At 52.9% G+C, this 18,829-nt stretch overlaps 1 protein-coding gene across 1 annotated transcript in view; it reads left to right on the forward strand.

Moving 5' to 3' along the window:
• The window catches only part of LOC139233074 (nuclear pore complex protein Nup214-like), a gene marked incomplete at its 5' end in the record, with an annotated part of 130,875 nt that overhangs the window by 2,285 nt on the left and 109,761 nt on the right, over positions 1 to 18,829 (forward strand). Inside the window, 5 exons of the mRNA XM_070863594.1 lie at positions 2,261 to 2,325; positions 7,218 to 7,313; positions 10,462 to 10,611; positions 11,558 to 11,716; positions 16,016 to 16,119. Coding sequence (XP_070719695.1) covers positions 2,261 to 2,325; positions 7,218 to 7,313; positions 10,462 to 10,611; positions 11,558 to 11,716; positions 16,016 to 16,119 — 574 coding nt within the window. The remainder of the gene's footprint in view (positions 1 to 2,260; positions 2,326 to 7,217; positions 7,314 to 10,461; positions 10,612 to 11,557; positions 11,717 to 16,015; positions 16,120 to 18,829) is intronic.

Consider the following 18,829-nt stretch of genomic DNA (forward strand, 5'->3'; position numbering starts at 1 on the left):
TTCTCTCTCTCTCGGGCGCGCTCGTTCTCTCTCTCTCGGGCGCGCTCGTTCTCTCTCTCTCTCTCTCGGGCGCGCTCGTTCTCTCTCTCTCTCTCTCTCGGGCGCGCTCGTTCTCTCTCTCTCTCGGGCGCGCTCGTTCTCTCTCTCTCTCGGGCGCGCTCGTTCTCTCTCTCTCTCGGGCGCGCTCGTTCTCTCTCTCTCTCTGGCGCGCTCGTTCTCTCTCTCTCTCGGGCCGCTCACCCCCCTATCCCCCCTTCCCCCTTCCCCCCCTTCCCCTCTTTCCCCCTTCCCCTTTCCCCCTTTCCCCCCTTCCCCTTTCCCCCCTCCCCCTCTTCCCCTTTCCCCCCTCCCCCTTCCCCCTTTCCCCCCTCCCCCTTCCCCTTCCCCCCTCCCCCTTCCCCCTCCCCCTTTCCCCCTCCCCCTTCCCCCTCCCCCTTTCCCCTCCCCCTTTCCCCCTCCCCCTTTCCCCTCCCCCTTTCCCCCTCCCCCTTTCCCCCTCCCCCTTTCCCCCTCCCCCTTTCCCCCTCCCCCTTTCCCCCTCCCCCTTTCCCCTCCCCCTTTCCCCCTCCCCCTTTCCCCCTCCCCCTTTCCCCCTCCCCCTTTCCCCCTCCCCCTTTCCCCCTCCCCCTTCCCCCTCCCCCTTTCCCCCTCCCCCTTTCCCCCTCCCCCTTTCCCCCTCCCCTTTCCCCCTCCCCCTTTCCCCCTCCCCCTCTCCCCTCCCCCTTTCCCCCTCCCCCTTTCCCCCTCCCCCTTTCCCCCTCCCCCTTTCCCCCTCCCCCTTTCCTCCCCCTTTCCCCCTCCCCCTTTCCCCCTCCCCCTTTCCCCCTCCCCCTTTCCCCCTCCCCCTTTCCCCCTCCCCCTTTCCCCCTCCCCCTTTCCCCCTCCCCCTTTCCCCCTCCCCCTTTCCCCCTCCCCTTTCCCCCTCCCCCTTTCCCCCTCCCCCTTTCCCCCTCCCCCTTTCCCCCCTCCCCCTTTCCCCCCTCCCCCTTTCCCCCCTCCCCCTTTCCCCCCTCCCCCTTTCCCCCCTCCCCCTTTCCCCCCTCCCCCTTTCCCCCCTCCCCCTTTCCCCCCTCCCCCTTTCCCCCCTCCCCCTTTCCCCCCTCCCCCTTTCCCCCTCCCCTTCCCCCCCTCCCCCTTCCCCCCCTCCCCCTTTCCCCCCCTCCCCCTTTCCCCCCCTCCCCCTTTCCCCCCTCCCCCTTCCCCCTTTCCTCCTCTCCTCTCCTCCTCCGTCCCCGTCCCCTGTCTGAGGCCGAACCACACTAGTCGCAACCTCAGTGTCATATTTGACCCTGAAATGAACTTTCGACCACATATCCGCAGCAAAACTAAAGCCGCCTATTTCCACCTCCGTAACATCGCCCGTCTCCGCTCCTGCCTCCGCTCATCCGCTGCTGAAGCCCTCATCCATGCCTTTGTTACCTCTCGACTTGACTCTTCCAAAGCACCCCTGGCTGGCCTCCCACATTCTACCCTACATAAACTAGCGGTGATCCAAAACTCGGCTGCCCCGAGTCCTAACTCGCACCAAGTCCCGCTCACCCATCACCCCCTGTGCTCACTGGCCGACATTGGCTCCCGGTTAAGCAACGCCTCGATTTCAAAATTCTCATCCTTATTTTCAAATCCCTCCATGGTCCTCGCCCCTCCCTATCTTTGTAATCTCCTCCAGCCCCACAACCCCCCCAAGATGTCTGCGCTCTTCCAATTCTGCCCTCCTGAGCATCCCTGATTATAATGGCAGTTGCCTGGGCCCCAGGCTCTGGAACTCCCTGCCTTAAACCTCTCCGCCTCTCTACCTCTCGTTCCTCCTTCAAGACGCTCCTTAAAACCTACCTCTTTGACCTGCCGTCATTTCTTCTTGTGTGGCTCAGTGTCAAATTTATTTGTTCTGTCTTAAAACACTACTGTGAAGCATCTTGCAACGCTTTACTGTGTAAAAGGCGCTATATAAATAAATACTAGTTGTTGTCGATGGGAGTGGGCTGAGTCTTGCACTTGGTGTTTGAGTTTTATTTCTGTGTCTGACTAGAAGGTGCGGGTCTGACCGATCCCACGGCGAAAGCAGCGAGTGAGCTCCCTCGGGCGTGTCCGTGCCCCCTGGACCTGCGGGATCATTACTGTCCCGTATTCCAGAGCGGTGTCCCGGAGAGATCGAGGAGCAAGTTGGAGTGGGGAGGGGGCACTGGGGGGAAAAAACAATTGAAAACGTCCATGGAACTGTGCCATTTCTCAGCTTGTCTCTCTCTCTCTCTCCCTGTAGCCGCGGTTCGGAATGCATTGGGCGTTGCTGCTGTTCTTCCTGTTCCGAAGTCTTGCCTAACCCAGGTAAGACACGGCGCCCGTCATTGCTGTCAATCGTACTTCAGTGGTGTACAGGAATTGAGTGTTCATTAAAATCACAGAAATTTACGGCACAGAAGGAGGCCGTTCGGCCCATCATGTCCACGCCAGCTGAGACAGAGCTATCCAGCCTAATCCCACTTCCCAGCTGTAGGTTACGGCACTTCAAGTGCACATCCAAGTACTTTTTAAATGTGGTGAGGGTTTCTGCCTCTACCACCCTTTCAGGCAGTGAGTCCCAGTCCCCCACCACCCTCTGGGTGAAAAGATTTCCCCTCAAATCCCCTCTATACCTCCTATCATTTACTTTAAATCTATGCCCCCTGGTTGTTGACCCCTCAACTAAGGGAAATGGGTCCTTCCTATCCACTCTATCTAGGCCGCTCATAATTTTATACACCTCAATAAGGTCTCCCCTCAGCCTCCTCTGTTCCAAAGCAGACAAACCCCAGCCTATCCAATCTTTCCTCACAGCTAAGATTCTCCAGTCCAGACAACATTCTTGTAAATCTCCTCTGGACCCTCCCTAGTGCAATCACATCCTTCCTGTAATGTGGTGACCAGAACTGCACGCAGTACTCTAGCTGTGGCCTAATCAGTGTTTTATACAGTTCAAGCATAACCTCCCTGCTCTTGTATTCTATGCCTGGGCTAATAAAGGCATTTCGCGTATGTATTCTATATGTCTTCTTAACCACCTTATCGACCTGTCCTGCTACCTTCAGGGATCTGTGGATATGCACTCCAAGGTCCCTCTGTTCCTCTACACTTCTCAATGTCCTACCATTTAATGTGTATTCCCTTGCCTTGTTAGCCCTCCCCAAACTGGGGACTCTCTTGCTCTCTCCTATAAGTGGCGAATAGACAGGGGAAAGTTGCAAGCTGATCGGAAGGTCGGCGTAGAATGTAACGGGTGAATAAAATGCTTGTGAGCAACTAAAGACCTGCACCCTACCCTTCACCGCCTGGCTATCCGACTTTTACAACTGTGATTCACAATCTCGCCATTTGGGGCTTACCCGATGAGCTCAAATGTTGGCCGTGAAACGGCAGCAAAGTGCAAATTACTTTTTTAAAAAATCAAAAAAAGGACAGGGGTATCTCCCTGATGACCTCTGACCCAGCCAATTGGGAGCTTCGAAAAGGGGGAGAAAGCCTGGGATTTCTGAGCGTTATCAATCTGGAGGGAAGTCCCACGGCAACCCGCCTCTCTGGCTGACCTTGGGGGGAGACGCGTGCCTGGCGCTGAGCAGGCCTTAAAGGGCTAGGCCAGGGTAAACACAGATTCGTCTTCAGCTGCTGAACATCACTAACCCCGCCCCCCCGCCCCGCCCGGACTATTGGTGATCAGCGAGCGCCTTGTCAAGGCACTAAAGCATCGCTCCGGGATGAGATCGTGCAATGGGCTATCCCCGTCCCTCGCCCGACCCGATCAATTTATATTTATAAATGATTAAGGGTATTGGTGAGGCCACACCTCGAGTACTGCGTACAGTTTTGGTCTCCGTATTTAAGAAAGGATATACTTGCATTGGAGGCAGTTCAGAGAAGGGTCACGAGGTTGATTCCGGAGATGAGGGGATTGACTTATGAGGATAAGTTGAGGAGGTTGGGCCGATGCTCATTGACGTTCAGAAGAATAAGAGGTGATCTTATCGAAACGTATAAGATTATGAGAGGGCTTGACGAGGTGGATGCAGAGAGGATGTTTCCACTGATAGGGGAGACTAGAACTAGGGGGCATAATCTTAGAATAAGACTGAGATGAGGAGGAATTTCTTCTCTCAGAGGATTGTAAATCTGTGGAATTCGCTGCCTCAGAGAGCTCTGGAAGCTGGGACATTTAATAAATTTAAGACAGAGCTGGACAGTTTCTTAACCGATAAGTAGTTATGGGGAGCAGGCAGGGAAGTGGAGCTGAGATCATGATCAGATCAGCCATGATCGTATTGAAGGGCGGAGCAGGCTCGAGGGGCTATATGGCCGACTCCTGCTCCTATTTCTTATGATCGTGGAGACCACCTGGCCCAGAGTGGCCGGGGAGCAACGGTCCCTTTAAGCTTGCGCGGCGATGAAATAGGAAAAAAAAACGCACGTGCGCGGAATTCTGATCAGCTCGTGCATCCCGTTAAAGGGGCAGCGCGGCCCAGAAAACAAAAATGACGGGAACCATTGCCTGTGGGATCATTCTTAACCCGAGTGGGTTTTTCCAGATTTCAGGCAATTTTGCTGCGGTCAGCAGCACGGACCAAAGCAATATATTAAGTGATTTAAAAAAAAAATGTGTTCACGGGAAGTGGGCATCGCTGGCAAGACCGGCATTTCTTGCCCGTCCCTAATTGCCCCTCGAGAAGGTGGTGGTGAGCCGCCGCCTTGAACCGCTGCAGTCCGTGTGGTGAAGGTGCTCCCACAGTGTGCTGACTTTGTCGTAGCGGTTTTGACACAGCTGAGTGTCTCGCTAGGCCATTTCAGAGGGGCAGTTAAGAGTTCACCACATTGCTGTGGATCTGGAGTCACATATAGGCCCAGACCGGGTAAGGACGGCAGATTCCCTTCCCTAAAGGACATTAGTGAACCAGTTGGGTTTTTCCCGCCTGTCTGGTAGTTTCATAGTCACTGTTACTGACGCTGGCATTATAATTGCAAATGTATTTAATTAACTCAATTTAAATTACCCCGGCTGCTGTGGAGGGATTTGAACTTGCGTCTCTGGGTTATTAGTCCAGGCCTCTGGATTACGAGTCCAGTAGCATAACCACCGTGCTCCCGTACCCCTATATGGGCCGTGCTGCACTATGTTTGTCGGTAACGCATGCTGTAATCCTCGACAGCGACCAGTCTCCAGCTTGCGCGCGCGCAGAAACTTGCCGATTGTTTTGGACGTCCTGTTGTAGTGTCCTGCTTCCACCACCGGGGGTCACTAAAACACTGAGCTGACGGTCAGAATTTAGTTAGTGCACCCTGGTTGCTCCTGTGGACTGTCTCTGTGGGGAATGAGTGCCTTGTCCCCACGAGGTAGATTGAACAGGTTGGAAAAGCATTAGTCATCTAAGCCAAGTGCCTGGGGTTCTGCGCTCATCGCATCATAGAAATTTACAGCACGGGAGGAGGCCATTCGGCCCATCGTGTCTGCACTGGTCGACAAAGAGCTATCCAGCCTAATCCCACTCTCCAGCTCTCGGTCCGTAGCCCTGTAGGTTACGGCACTTCAGGTGCACATCCAAGTACTTTTTAAATGTGGTGAGGGTTTCTGCCTCTACCACCCTTTCAGGCAATGAGTTCCAGACCCCCACCACCCTCTGGGTGAAGACATTTCCCCTCAAATCCCCTCTAAACCTTCCCCCCAATTACTTTTAAATCTATGCCCCCTGATTGTTGACCCCTCTGCTGAGGGAAATAGGTCCTTTCTATCCACTATCTCGGCCCCTCATAAATTTATACAGCTCACTCAGGTCTCCCCTCAGCCTCCTCCGTTCCAAAGAAAACAAACCCAGCCTATCCAATCTGTCCTCACAGCTAAAATTCTCCAGTCCTGGCAACGTCCTCGTAAATCTCCTCTGTACCCTCTCCAGTGCAGTCACATCCTTCCTGTAATGCGGTGACCAGAACTGCACGCAGTACTCCAGCTGTGGCCTAACTGGTGTTTTATACAGATCAAGCTTAACCTCCCTGCTCTTGTATTCCATGCCTGGGCTAATAAAGGCAGGTACCTGAGTATCGGGGTACACGGCCGACCAGTGCGAGGGAGACGGGAATTGCTCCTTTTAAGCTGCGCGGTCGAGCTGCGGTCTTGAGCTCCCGTGCAGCCGGCTCTCAAAGGGCAAAACCCCACGTGAGTGGGATTTAGAATGGACCGCGCAGCCCGTTAAAGAGGTCCCGCGCCCCCCCCCCCCCCAAAAAAAAAACCAGTGGGACCATTGGTGCTGACTGTTTGCATTGCCATCACGAGGTAGCTGGACCGGTCCATGAATGGGGCAGAAACAGCATCTTATAAAAGGCAAAGCACACGTGGTCCTTGTGTACATTGAAACATACAAAATTCTTACAGGGCTTGACAGGGTAGATGCAGGGAGGATGTTTCCTCTCGCTAGGGTGTCTGAAACTCGGGGTCACAGTCTCAGAATAAGGGGTCAGCCATTTGGGACTGAGATGAGGAGAAACTTCTTCACTCAGAGGGTAGTGAATCTTTGGAATTCTCTACCCCAGAGGGCAGTGGAGGCTCAGTCTTTGAGTATATTCACGACCGAGATCGACAGATTTTTGGATATCAAGGGATGTGGGGACAGTGCAGGAAATTGGAGTTGAGGTAGAAGATCAGCCATGATCTCATTGAATGGCGGAGCAGGCTCGAAGGGCCGAATGGCCTGCTCCTGATCCTAATTCTTACGTTCTCATGTGTGATCTCCTGGACTGGGTTCGACCTGAGGGGGTCGGAGCGAAATTTCCCAGAGACTTTTTTTTTTTTTCCTTTTTCTTTTTTGGCAGGCCATGGCTGGGGGGGGCTGCGGGGGAGGAGGGAAGTGTCTGGTCATGATGCTCTATACCAGCAGGAGTGTGGGGCAGGCTCGACGGAACAACTGGCCTTTACCAGCCCGTCAGTTTTGTACGTGAATCGGGGCTCCGCTCCCTGGCTGGCCTCGATTTGCCGACACAGAGGGCCTGCGCTTCCGCTGTAAAGAAAGACTTGCATTTATATAGCTCCTTTCCCGGCTTCGGGGCGTCTCAAAGCGCTTAACAGCCAATGACGCACTTTCTGAAGTGCAGTCACTGTCGTAAGGTGGGAAATGCGGCAGCCAATCTGCGCACAGCAAGCTCCCATGGGTATGAATATTTTGCGGCGGGTGCTACGACAGATCGCCTTGTCTTTTGCCCTTCAGACCTCTGCCACCTTGAATCAGTCCGTGTCCGACCTGGAGAAGCAGCTGCAGCAACAGCCCACCCTGGACCCGGTCATGATGGGCATCATGGAGGAGGTGAGTGTGTGTGTGTGAGTGTGTGAGTGAGTGAGTGAGTGTGTGAGTGTGTGTGAGTGTGTGTGTGAGTGTGTGAGTGAGTGTGTGAGTGAGTGTGTGAGTGAGTGTGTGAGTGTGTGAGTGAGTGTGTGAGTGAGTGTGTGAGTGAGTGTGTGAGTGAGTGTGTGAGTGAGTGTGTGAGTGAGTGTGTGAGTGAGTGTGTGAGTGAGTGTGTGAGTGAGTGTGTGAGTGAGTGTGTGAGTGAGTGTGTGAGTGAGTGTGAGTGAGTGTGTGAGTGTGTGAGTGAGTGTGAGTGAGTGTGAGTGAGTGTGTGAGTGAGTGTGTGAGTGAGTGTGTGAGTGAGTGTGTGAGTGAGTGTGTGAGTGAGTGTGTGAGTGAGTGTGTGAGTGAGTGTGTGAGTGAGTGTGAGTGAGTGTGTGTGAGTGTGTGAGTGAGTGTGTGAGTGTGTGAGTGTGTGAGTGTGTGAGTGAGTGTGTGAGTGAGTGTGTGAGTGAGTGTGTGAGTGAGTGTGTGAGTGAGTGAGTGTGTGAGTGTGTGAGTGAGTGTGTGAGTGAGTGTGTGAGTGAGTGTGTGAGTGAGTGTGTGAGTGAGTGTGTGAGTGAGTGTGTGAGTGAGTGTGTGAGTGAGTGTGTGAGTGAGTGAGTGTGTGAGTGTGTGAGTGAGTGTGTGAGTGAGTGTGTGAGTGAGTGTGTGAGTGAGTGTGAGTGAGTGTGTGAGTGAGTGTGTGAGTGAGTGTGTGAGTGAGTGTGTGAGTGAGTGTGTGAGTGAGTGTGAGTGAGTGTGTGTGAGTGTGTGAGTGAGTGTGTGAGTGTGTGAGTGTGTGAGTGTGTGAGTGAGTGTGTGAGTGAGTGTGTGAGTGAGTGTGTGAGTGTGTGAGTGAGTGAGTGTGTGAGTGTGTGAGTGTGTGAGTGTGAGTGAGTGTGTGAGTGAGTGTGTGAGTGAGTGTGTGAGTGAGTGTGTGAGTGAGTGTGTGAGTGAGTGTGTGAGTGAGTGTGTGAGTGAGTGTGAGTGAGTGTGTGAGTGTGTGAGTGTGAGTGAGTGTGAGTGAGTGTGTGAGTGAGTGTGAGTGAGTGTGTGAGTGAGTGTGTGAGTGAGTGTGTGAGTGAGTGTGTGAGTGAGTGTGTGAGTGAGTGTGTGAGTGAGTGTGTGAGTGTGTGAGTGAGTGAGTGTGTGAGTGTGTGAGTGAGTGTGTGAGTGAGTGTGTGAGTGAGTGTGTGAGTGAGTGTGTGAGTGTGTGAGTGTGTGTGTGAGTGTGTGAGTGAGTGTGTGAGTGAGTGTGTGAGTGAGTGTGTGAGTGAGTGTGTGAGTGAGTGTGTGAGTGTGTGAGTGTGTGAGTGAGTGTGAGTGAGTGTGTGAGTGAGTGTGTGAGTGAGTGTGTGAGTGAGTGTGTGAGTGAGTGTGTGAGTGTGTGAGTGAGTGTGTGAGTGTGTGAGTGAGTGAGTGTGTGAGTGAGTGTGTGAGTGAGTGAGTGAGTGTGTGAGTGAGTGTGTGAGTGAGTGTGTGAGTGAGTGAGTGAGTGTGTGAGTGAGTGTGTGAGTGTGTGAGTGAGTGTGTGAGTGAGTGAGTGTGTGAGTGAGTGAGTGTGTGAGTGAGTGAGTGAGTGAGTGTGTGAGTGAGTGAGTGTGTGAGTGTGTGAGTGAGTGTGTGAGTGAGTGTGTGTGAGACATGTTTGCCGGGAACTCGAAGCAGCGTGATGTTTCAGCACTGATCCCGCTTTCGACATTAGCGCCTTCGTCGCTGAGTACTGGCGGCCCGGCGTGTTGTGTGTTTGACCTCGTGACCCACGTGCTTGTCCGATGAGCCTCAATTACAGAATGACCTCACCCACCTTGTCATTCGAGCGTAGCGCTTTGTAACTAACTCTCACCAAGTCCCACTCACTCTTCAGCCCCTGTGCTCGTTGACCTGGCTTGGGGCCCCCGGTCCAGCAACGCCTCGGTTTTATCATTCTCGGCCACGTTTTCAAATCCCTCCACGGCCTCGCCCCCTCCCTATCTCTGTAATCTCCTCCAGCCCCACAGCCAACATTATCTTCAAGGAGTTTTTCCTATTTATGAGCCGGCTGCACGGGACCTCCAGAGTGCCGCTCAGCTTAAAGGGAACATTGCCACCAGCCCTCGGAGATCTCCACGCTCCTCAAATCCTGGCCTCTAACGTATCCGCTATTTTAATCGCTCTACCATTGGCGGCCGTGCCTTCAGCTACCAAGACGCTAAGCTCCGGAGCTCCCTCCCTAAATCTCTCCACCTCTCCACCTCTCCCCCTTTAAGATGCTCTTTGACCAAACTTTTGGTCACCTGTCCCAATATCTCCTCATGTCCTCGTGTGGCTCGGTGTCAAAATTTGTTCCATACCGCTCCTCTGAAGCGCCTTGGGACATTTTACAATGTTAAAGGCACTCCATAAATGTATGTTATTGAAATGAACTGTTCCAGTGTTTTTGTAAAATGAAAGAAAGTCTTGCATTTACGTGGCGCCTTTCACGACCTCGGGGCTATCACAAAACACTTTCCTGCCAATGAAGTACTTTTGAAGTCACTGTTGTAATGTGGGAAACCAATTTGCGCACAGCAAGATCCCACAAACAGCAATATGATAATGACCAGATAATCTGTTTTTGTTATGTTGATTGAGGGCTAAATATTGGCCCCAGGACACCGGGGATAACTCCCCTGCTCTTCTTCGAAATAGTGCCGTGGGATCTTTTCCATCCACCTGAGAGAGCGGACCGGGCCTCGGATTAACGTCTCATCCGAAAGACGTCCCCTCCGACAGGCGGCTTTGTGCACCACATTACAACAGCAGCTTTAACACGAACAACTCGTAGAGTGTCCCGAGGCGCTTCAGCGGGCGACATACGGGTACACCGGGAGAGGCAGCCAATAGCCCAGTGAAAGAAGTGGACTTTAAGGAGCGTCTTAAAGGAGGCTTGGGGAGGGAATTCCAGAGCTTTAGGCCTCGGCAGCTGAAGGGAACGGCTTCCTGCGCAGTAAAACGTCCCATGGCACAACAGTGCAAGTTCCCCATTGGCTGTAATTGGGCTGGCCTGAGAATGGGAGAAGAACTGAAAGTTAGATATATATTTTTTTTCTTTATCTGCCATAAGTCTGTCTGTTTGGAACGCTAACGCCCCGTGCTCTCTGCACAGATCGCTCTCTTTCAGAAGGAGCTGGACGACTTGAAGAATCGCACAGCGGGCGCCAACTTTGAGGTTGGTAGTGCCAAGGAGATGAGCCACCTGAAATTCGACGCGGAGTCGCTCCACACCTTCCTGTTGGAGATCAAGGAGACCACGGAGGCAAGTGGCGCTCTGAGGTCGGGGAGACCCAGGGATCGGGGCGGGGGGGGGGGGGGGGCATGACCCGGGGGTCGGGGGAGGGGACCCAGGGGTCGGAGGCTAATTCGTCAACATAGTGAGTTTAATGGCGCTCGCCGACATTCGTGTGTAAGTCGTCCAGCGACGTGTGGCGAGGAAGCGATGCCCCGTGAGTTGTGAGTCTCCGGGAAGTGGCCGCTCGTCCCTCGACCTCCCCGCGAGTGTCTAGACGTTGCTGCGTTTGCGCACCGATTGCCAATTGACCCCGCCGCAACAGGTTAGGGCTGGCATGTAACAGCGGAAGTCCCTTTCCAATGACGGGATTCATGTTCCTGCAATGCCAATCAACCTCTCCGGCCCAGAAACTGAACAATTTAAACTGTGGAATCTCACTCCGACATGTAGTAAACACAACGTGCCTGCTGTAAGTGGTGTGGACTAGTTTGTGAACTATTGTAGGTGACCGATTCCCTACGTGCTTTAACGTGTCTAATTGCCTCTTGCATTCGTCATGGACAGAAAGATGTTCCCAGTTACATTGCAAGGTGAAAGGAGGCAAATAATCGGGGGATGGGAAAGCAGTGGGGGGGGGGGCGGGTGGGGGCTTTGATCTTGGTCACGGGACAGGTGCGGGAAAGGACGCGGGGGGGTTGGGAAATGGTCCCTGGGGCTGGGCCGAGCGTTATGCCTGGATTCTGGCCTCTAGACTAAACCTGCACTTTGGCTTTACACGATGCAGTAAGGGTTTCTTTCTCGTTTTGGCCAGCGTGGAAGAATGATTCTGCTGCCCCCTCACTGCCTGGTGTTTGAGTTCGCACTGAGGTAGTTTATTGAGGACGCCTGGGTGTAAGCTCGTCCCCTGGCTGGCAGCGGGCTTTATGCTGGTGTGTGTTTGATTTTTATCTCTCTCTGCCTCTTTCCCCACCAGTCTCTGCACGGCGATATCAGCACCCTGAAGACTGCCATGCTGGAAGGATTCGCAGGCGTGGAAGATGCAAGTACGCAAAGCGAGCGACGCATGGACCAGAATTACCTTCAGCTGCTGCGTCGGAAACCCCTCGACCCGAAGAGCGAGGCCCAACTCAAGGTCCGTAGCTGGTTTGTGTCGGTGGCTTCAAACCAGCGAAATCGCGCTGTTGGCCCCTTGCGGCAAAGCCCGCCGGTGAAATAAGCCGCACATTCTCGCACCGGGCTCAACTACTCCCTGCTCGAGTCCCCCGTCCTCAATCCAGGGCCGATACTCTCCAGAGTTTCGAAGAATGAGGGGTGATCTCATTGTGAAACATACAAGATTCTGAGGGGGATTGACAGGGTCGATGCTGAGAGGATGTTTTCCCCCCGGGCTGGAGAGTCGAGAACCAGGGGGCACAGTCTCAGGATAAGGGGTCGGCCATTTAAGACAAGAGACGAGGAGAAACATCTTCACTCGGAGCGTTATGAACCTGTGGAATTCTCTACCCCGGAGGGCTGTGGAGGCTGAATCTCTGAATATATTCAAGACCGAGATCGCTAGATTTTTGGAGTCGAGGTGAATCAAGGGATCGGGCGGGAAAGTGGCGTTGAGATCGAAGATCAGCCATGAATTTATTGAATGGCGGAGCAGGCTCGGAGGGGCCGTATAGCCGACTCCTGCTCCTGAGTCTTATGTTCTTATGAGATTAAATTCATAAGGGAGGAGGAATTTAGCAACTTGGCAAAAGACCAGAGGGGAGAGGAGGACCTTGTTTTTTTTTACGCAGCGAGCTGTTGTGGTCTGGAACACGCTGCCTGAAAGGGCGGTGGAAGCTGATTCAATAGTAGCTTTCAAAAGGGAATCGGATAAATAGTTGAAAACGAAAAAAATTGTAGGTGAAAGAGCAGGGGATGGATGGGGGAACTAATTGGAGAGCACTTGCAAAGAGCCAGCACAGGCACGATGGGCCGAATGGCCGCCTCCTGTGCTGCATGATTCTATCTCAGGAAAACGTTTGGAAGTTTGATTGTGTTGGTTGAGCATATCCAGTCCCAGCTCCAAAAGATTCAACATCTGGAATGTTTGTACATCTGCACAGCACCAGCCAGTGAACCAGCAGGGTTCTTCGTATAATTGCAGACTCTGTTTGAAGTGAAGCCACAGACTTCTCCACGAGGCCCCGGTCTGCGGCCGCAGCACCGCGACCAGTTGGACTGACCGGGTGAGGTGGAGTCGGGTGTGAGGAGGCTCGTGTGCAGCAAGTCCCACTCCAGGGACTTTGAGCACTTAAATCTCGGCCGACACTCCCAGTGCAGTGCTGAGGGAGCGCTGCACTGTCAGAGGTGCCGCCTTTCGGATGAGGCATTAAACCAAGGCCCCGTCTGCCCCTCTCAGGTGGATGTAAACGACCCCATGGCACTATTTCGAAGAAGAGCAGGGGAGTTATCCCCGGTGGCCTGGGGCCAATATTTATCCCTCAATCAACATAACAAAAAGAGATTATCTGGTCATTATCACATTGCTGTTTGTGGGAGTTGCTTGTGTGCAAGTTGGCTGCCCCGTTTCCCACATTACAACAGTGACCACATTGTACTTTCATTGGCCATAAAGTACTTTGAGACGTCTGGTGGTCGTGAAAGGCGCTATATAAATCCAAGTCTTTCTTTCATAAACACCGGCTTGGGCTGACTGGCCCGTTTCTGTGCTGTACATTCTGAGCAATGATGTGTGAATTTGATACTCGGGTTTAGATAATATTTTGCTGGGATGCTCGGGGAGGGAGGGGGGGGGGGTGGGCGGGGGGAGTCGCTTCTCCCCGACGAGGGTGGGAGGCATCATCTCAGGAGGGGTGGGCGGGGGGGGAGCTTTGTGCTGCTTGACTGCGCGAGCACTTGGCGTGTTCTCTGAGCCGGCGCGAGTGAAAGCGCTGAGTTGCTCATTCGGCAAAGGAGTGCTTAAAATAATTAGAATCGAGGCTTGACCCCCAGACAAGGAACCGCATTTTAGCTTTGTGCATTAATCAGTTTAAAACCTCCAGAAGCTGCGGCATGGTTTGATTGATGACTTAAAGAAAAGCTGCTGACATTCTGCAGCGTGTAACTGCTGCTGCTCAGTACGCAGGAAACATCCACTCCCCCGGTTCCACTTCTCCTGGGGTCTGGAGACAGCATCTGACTCTAAGCATCGGGGGCCACCACCTCCCGTTCCCCTCTCGTTCTCTTGCAAATTACTTTCAATCTGTGACTTCTGCTGACCAACCAACTTGTCAGAGGAATCACAGAGCAAGTAGGGTCAAACTATCCAAACCCCCTCTTATATTTAACACCTCGATTAAATCTGGCCTTGATCACCTCTGCTCGAAGGAGAGCAATTCTCCAATCTCTCCACAGAGTGGCATTGTAACCTGGTATCGTCCTGGTAAAACCTCCTCTGTAACCTCTCCAGGACGCCTTTCCTACAGTGTGCGGAGAGGGTTGGGTAATTTATCCAAGTCGTGCAGTTCATAGAATCATAGAACGGTTACAGCACAGGAGGAGGCCATTTGGCCTGTCGAGCCCGTGCCGGCTCTCTGCAAGAACACCTCAGCCAGTCCCCCCTGCCCCCAGCCCTGTCCCTGTAGCCCTGCAAATGTTTTTCTTTCTGATACTTATCCAATTCCCTTTTGAAAGTCGCGATTGAGTTTGCCTCCACCACCCTCTCAGGCAGCACATTCCAGACCCGAACCACTCGCTGCGTAAAAATATTTTCCCTCATGTCGCCTTTGGTTCTTCTGCCAATCACCTTAAATCTGTGTCCTCTGGTTCATAGAAACATAGAAAATAGGTGCAGGAGTAGGCCATTCGGCCCTTCTAGCCTGCACCGCCATTCAATGAGTTCATGGCTGAACATGCAACTTCAGTACTCCCTTCCTGCTTTCTCGCTATACCCCTTGATCCCCCGAGTAGTAAGGACTTCATCTAACTCCCTTTTGAATATATTTAGTGAATTGGCCTCAACTACTTTCTGTGGTAGAGAATTCCACAGGTTCACCACTCTCTGGGTGAAAAAGTTTCTCCTCATCTCGGTCCTAAATGGCTTACCCCTTATCCTTAGACTGTGACCCCTGGTTCTGGACTTCCCCAACATTGGGAACATTCTTCCTGCATCTAACCTGTCTAAACCCGTCAGAATTTTAAACGTTTCTATGAGGTCCCCTCTCATTCTTCTGCACTCCAGTGAATACAAGCCCAGTTGATCCAGTCTTTCTTGATAGGTCAGTCCCACCATCCCGGGAATCAGTCTGGTGAATCTTCGCTGCACTCCCTCAATAGCAAGAATGTCCTTCCTCAAGTTAGGAGACCAAAACTGTACACAATACTCCAGGTGTGGCCTCACCAAGGCCCTGTACAACTATAGCAACACCTCCCTGCCCCTGTACTCAAATGCCCTTGCTATGAAGGCCAACATGCCATTTGCTTTCTTAACTGCCTGCTGTACCTGCGTGCCAACCTTCAATGACTGATGTACCATGACACCCAGGTCTCATTGCACCTCCCCTTTTCCTAATCTGTCACCATTCAAATAGTCTGTCTCTCTGTTTTTACCACCAAAGTGGATAACCTCACATTTATCCACATTATACTTCATCTGCCACGCATTTGCCCACTCACCTAACCTATCCAAGTCACTCTGCAGCCTCATAACATTCTCCTCGCAGCTCACACTGCCACCCAACTTAGTGTCATCCGCAAATTTGGAGATACTACATTTAATCCCCTCGTCTAAATCATTAATGTACAATGTAAACAGCTGGGGCCCCAGCACAGAACCTTGCGGTACCCCACTAGTCACCGCCTGCCATTCTGAAAAGTCCCATTTACTCCTACTCTTTGCTTCCTGTCTGACAACCAGTTCTCAATCCACGTCAGCACACTACCCCCAATCTCATGTGCTCTAACTTTGCACATTAATCTCTTGTGTGGGACCTTGTCGAAAGCCTTCTGAAAGTCCAAATATACCACATCAACTGGTTCTCCCTTGTCCACTCTACTGGAAACATCCTCAAAAAAATTCCAGAAGATTTGCCAAGCATGATTTCCCTTTCACAAATCCATGCTGACTTGGACCTATCATGTCACCTCTTTCCAAATGCGCTGCTATGACATCCTTAATAATTCCACCAATGGGAACAGTTTCTCTCTATCTACTCTGTCCAGACCCCTCATGAGATTGAACACCTCTATCAAATCCCCTCTCAACCTTCTCTGCTCCAAGGAGAACAACCCCAGCTTCTCCAGTCTCTCCACGTAACTGAAGTCCCTCATCCCTGGAACCTTTCTCCTAAATCAGTTGTTGACTCTTTTATATTGCCCATTGAGCATTTTTTTTCTTGCTCTAGAAAGTTAATCGGGGAAAAATATGAAAGTAATGCACTGGACCCTCTTTGGTTTGCAGGAAATTCGCCGTCTGCATCAGTATGTGAAGTTTGCCGTACACGATGTGAATGACGTGTTGGATATGGAATGGGAGCAATACCAGGAAAAGAACAAGAAACACAAGTGAGTGGCTCCTGATGCAATGCTTGGAAATGTGCCCCGGCTTTAGAAAACAGTGTCTGCCGTGGCTTGGTGGGTAGCATGCTCGTCTCTGTCCGAAGGTCATGGGTTCAAGTCCACGCTCCAGAGACTTGAACACAAAAATCTAGGCTGAAAGAGGGCCAGTACTGAGGGAGAGCCGCACTGTCGGAGGGGCAGTACTGAGGGAGAGCCGCACTGTCGGAGGGGCAGTACTGAGAGAGTGCCGCACTGTCGGAGGGGCAGTACTGAGAGAGTGCCGCACTGTCGGAGGGGCAGTACCGAGAGAGTGCCGCACTGTCGGAGGGGCAGTGCCGAGACAGCGCCGCACTGTCGGAGGGGCAGTGCCGAGACAGCGCCGCACTGTCGGAGGGGCAGTGCCGAGACAGCGCCGCACTGTCGGAGGGGCAGTGCCGAGACAGCGCCGCACTGTCGGAGGGGCAGTGCCGAGACAGCGCCGCACTGTCGGAGGGGCAGTGCCGAGACAGCGCCGCACTGTCGGAGGGGCAGTGCCGAGACAGCGCCGCACTGTCGGAGGGGCAGTGCCGAGACAGCGCCGCACTGTCGGAGGGGCAGTGCCGAGACAGCGCCGCACTGTCGGAGGGGCAGTGCCGAGACAGCGCCGCACTGTCGGAGGGGCAGTGCCGAGACAGCGCCGCACTGTCGGAGGGGCAGTGCCGAGACAGCGCCGCACTGTCGGAGGGGCAGTGCCGAGACAGCGCCGCACTGTCGGAGGGGCAGTGCCGAGACAGCGCCGCACTGTCGGAGGGGCAGTGCCGAGACAGCGCCGCACTGTCGGAGGGGCAGTGCCGAGACAGCGCCGCACTGTCGGAGGGGCAGTGCCGAGGGAGTGTCGGAGGGGCAGTACCGAGGGAGCGCCGCACTGTCGGAGGGGCAGTACCGAGGGAGCGCCGCACTGTCGGAGGGGCAGTACCGAGGGAGCGCCGCACTGTCGGAGGGGCAGTACCGAGGGAGTGCCGCACCGTTGGGAGGGTGACTTTTTCGCATGAAACGCTAAACCGAGGCCCGTCTGCCTCTGTCAGGTCGACAAACAAAAAAAAACCCACGGCACTATTTCAAAGAGGAGCATGGGGAGTCCTCATCCCTCAACCAACATCGCTAAAAAAACACGTGATCTGGTCATTTATCTCATTGCTGTTTGTGGGATCTTGCTGTGCATAAATTGGCTGTCGCGTTTCCCTACATTACAACGGTGACCACGCTTCAAAAGTACCTAATTGGTTGTAAAGTGCTTTGGGACGTCCCCAGGTCGTGAAAAACCACTATGTAAATTTGGGTTGACCCAGACATTGCCCGCGAATTCCGGTTAACTGGCCCTTGAAGCCCTATTTGTGTCTGTGTTTTCCCATTGCTTGCAACTTTTTGAGAGTAGTGGGGCTGGAGGCTTGGAAATAACGCTTCCCTCTCTGGCGGACTTAGGCCAGAGTGAGAACAGCCTCTTTCTACTTGCCTATACTTACTGGTGTTTAGAAGAATCAGAGGTGATCTCAATGAAACATGTTGGATTCTGAAGGGGACTGACAGAGTAGATACTGAGGGATTGTTTCCCCCTGGGCTGGAGTGTCTGGAACTAGGGGGCACAGTCTCAGGATAAGGGGTCGGCCATTTAGGACTGAGATGAGGCGGAATTTCTTCACTCAGAAGGTTGTGGATGCTGAGTCTCTGAATATATTCACGGCTGAGATCCTCTGCAAGGATTGATGCCTTCACGCGGACCCTTCCCTGCCTGCAAATATTGACTTAGTCCCAGGGACTGGTGCTCTATTTTCAGAATCGGTATGGGCTGCCCAAACAGTGCTGTCGTTGCGGAATATGTTTTTGTGTGCAGCAGCAGATTTCACCTAAAGTCTTCAAATACAGAAATCTGTTGGCAAGTAGACGGATACCTAACCCTGCGGATCTCTTGGAGTTCTGGGGCGGCAGTTTGAAGACCTGTGCTGCAGGTCCACACTTAACCATTGCAGGAATTGAGAAAGTGCATGTATGTGTTTCCATGTATGTGTACAGTATTACGCAGAAACAGGCCATTCGGCCCAACTGGTCCATGCCTGTGTTTATGCTCCACACGAGCCCCCTTCTAACCCGATCAGCATATCCTTCTAATTCCTTTCCCTGCTGCGTTTATCAAACTTCACGTGAAATGCATCTATACTGTTTGCCTCAACCACACCCTGTGGTAGCGAGTTCCACATTCTCGCCGCTCTGGGTAAAGAAGTCTCTCATGGAATTTCCTATGGAATTTATTAGTGACTATCTTGTATTGATGGCCCCCTCGTTTTGGTCCCTCCCCCGCCCCCCCCCCCCCCCACAACTGGAAACATCTTCTCTACGTCTACTCTATCGAACCCCTGCATAATCTCAAAGACCTCTATCAGGTCGCCCCTCAGTCCAGAGAAAGGAGCCCCGGCCAGTTCAGTCATTCCTGATTGGTATAACCTCAGTTCTGGTATCATTCTTGTAAATCTTTCTTTTTTTCCATCTTCTCCAGTGCCATGATATCCTTTTCCGCACATGGCAGACCAGAACTGTGCACAGTACTCGCATAAGAGTGGTCTACCCAAGGTTCTCGACAAGTGTTCAGTCTGTGCTCTTCATTGGCTGTAAATCCGGTGCAGACACGATGGGCCGAATGGCCTACTTCTGTGCCGTAAATTCTACGAAGTATGTGTCTGGT

The sequence above is a fragment of the Pristiophorus japonicus genome, chromosome 20 (assembly GCF_044704955.1).
Source record: "Pristiophorus japonicus isolate sPriJap1 chromosome 20, sPriJap1.hap1, whole genome shotgun sequence".
Classification (NCBI taxonomy): Eukaryota; Metazoa; Chordata; class Chondrichthyes; family Pristiophoridae; genus Pristiophorus; species Pristiophorus japonicus.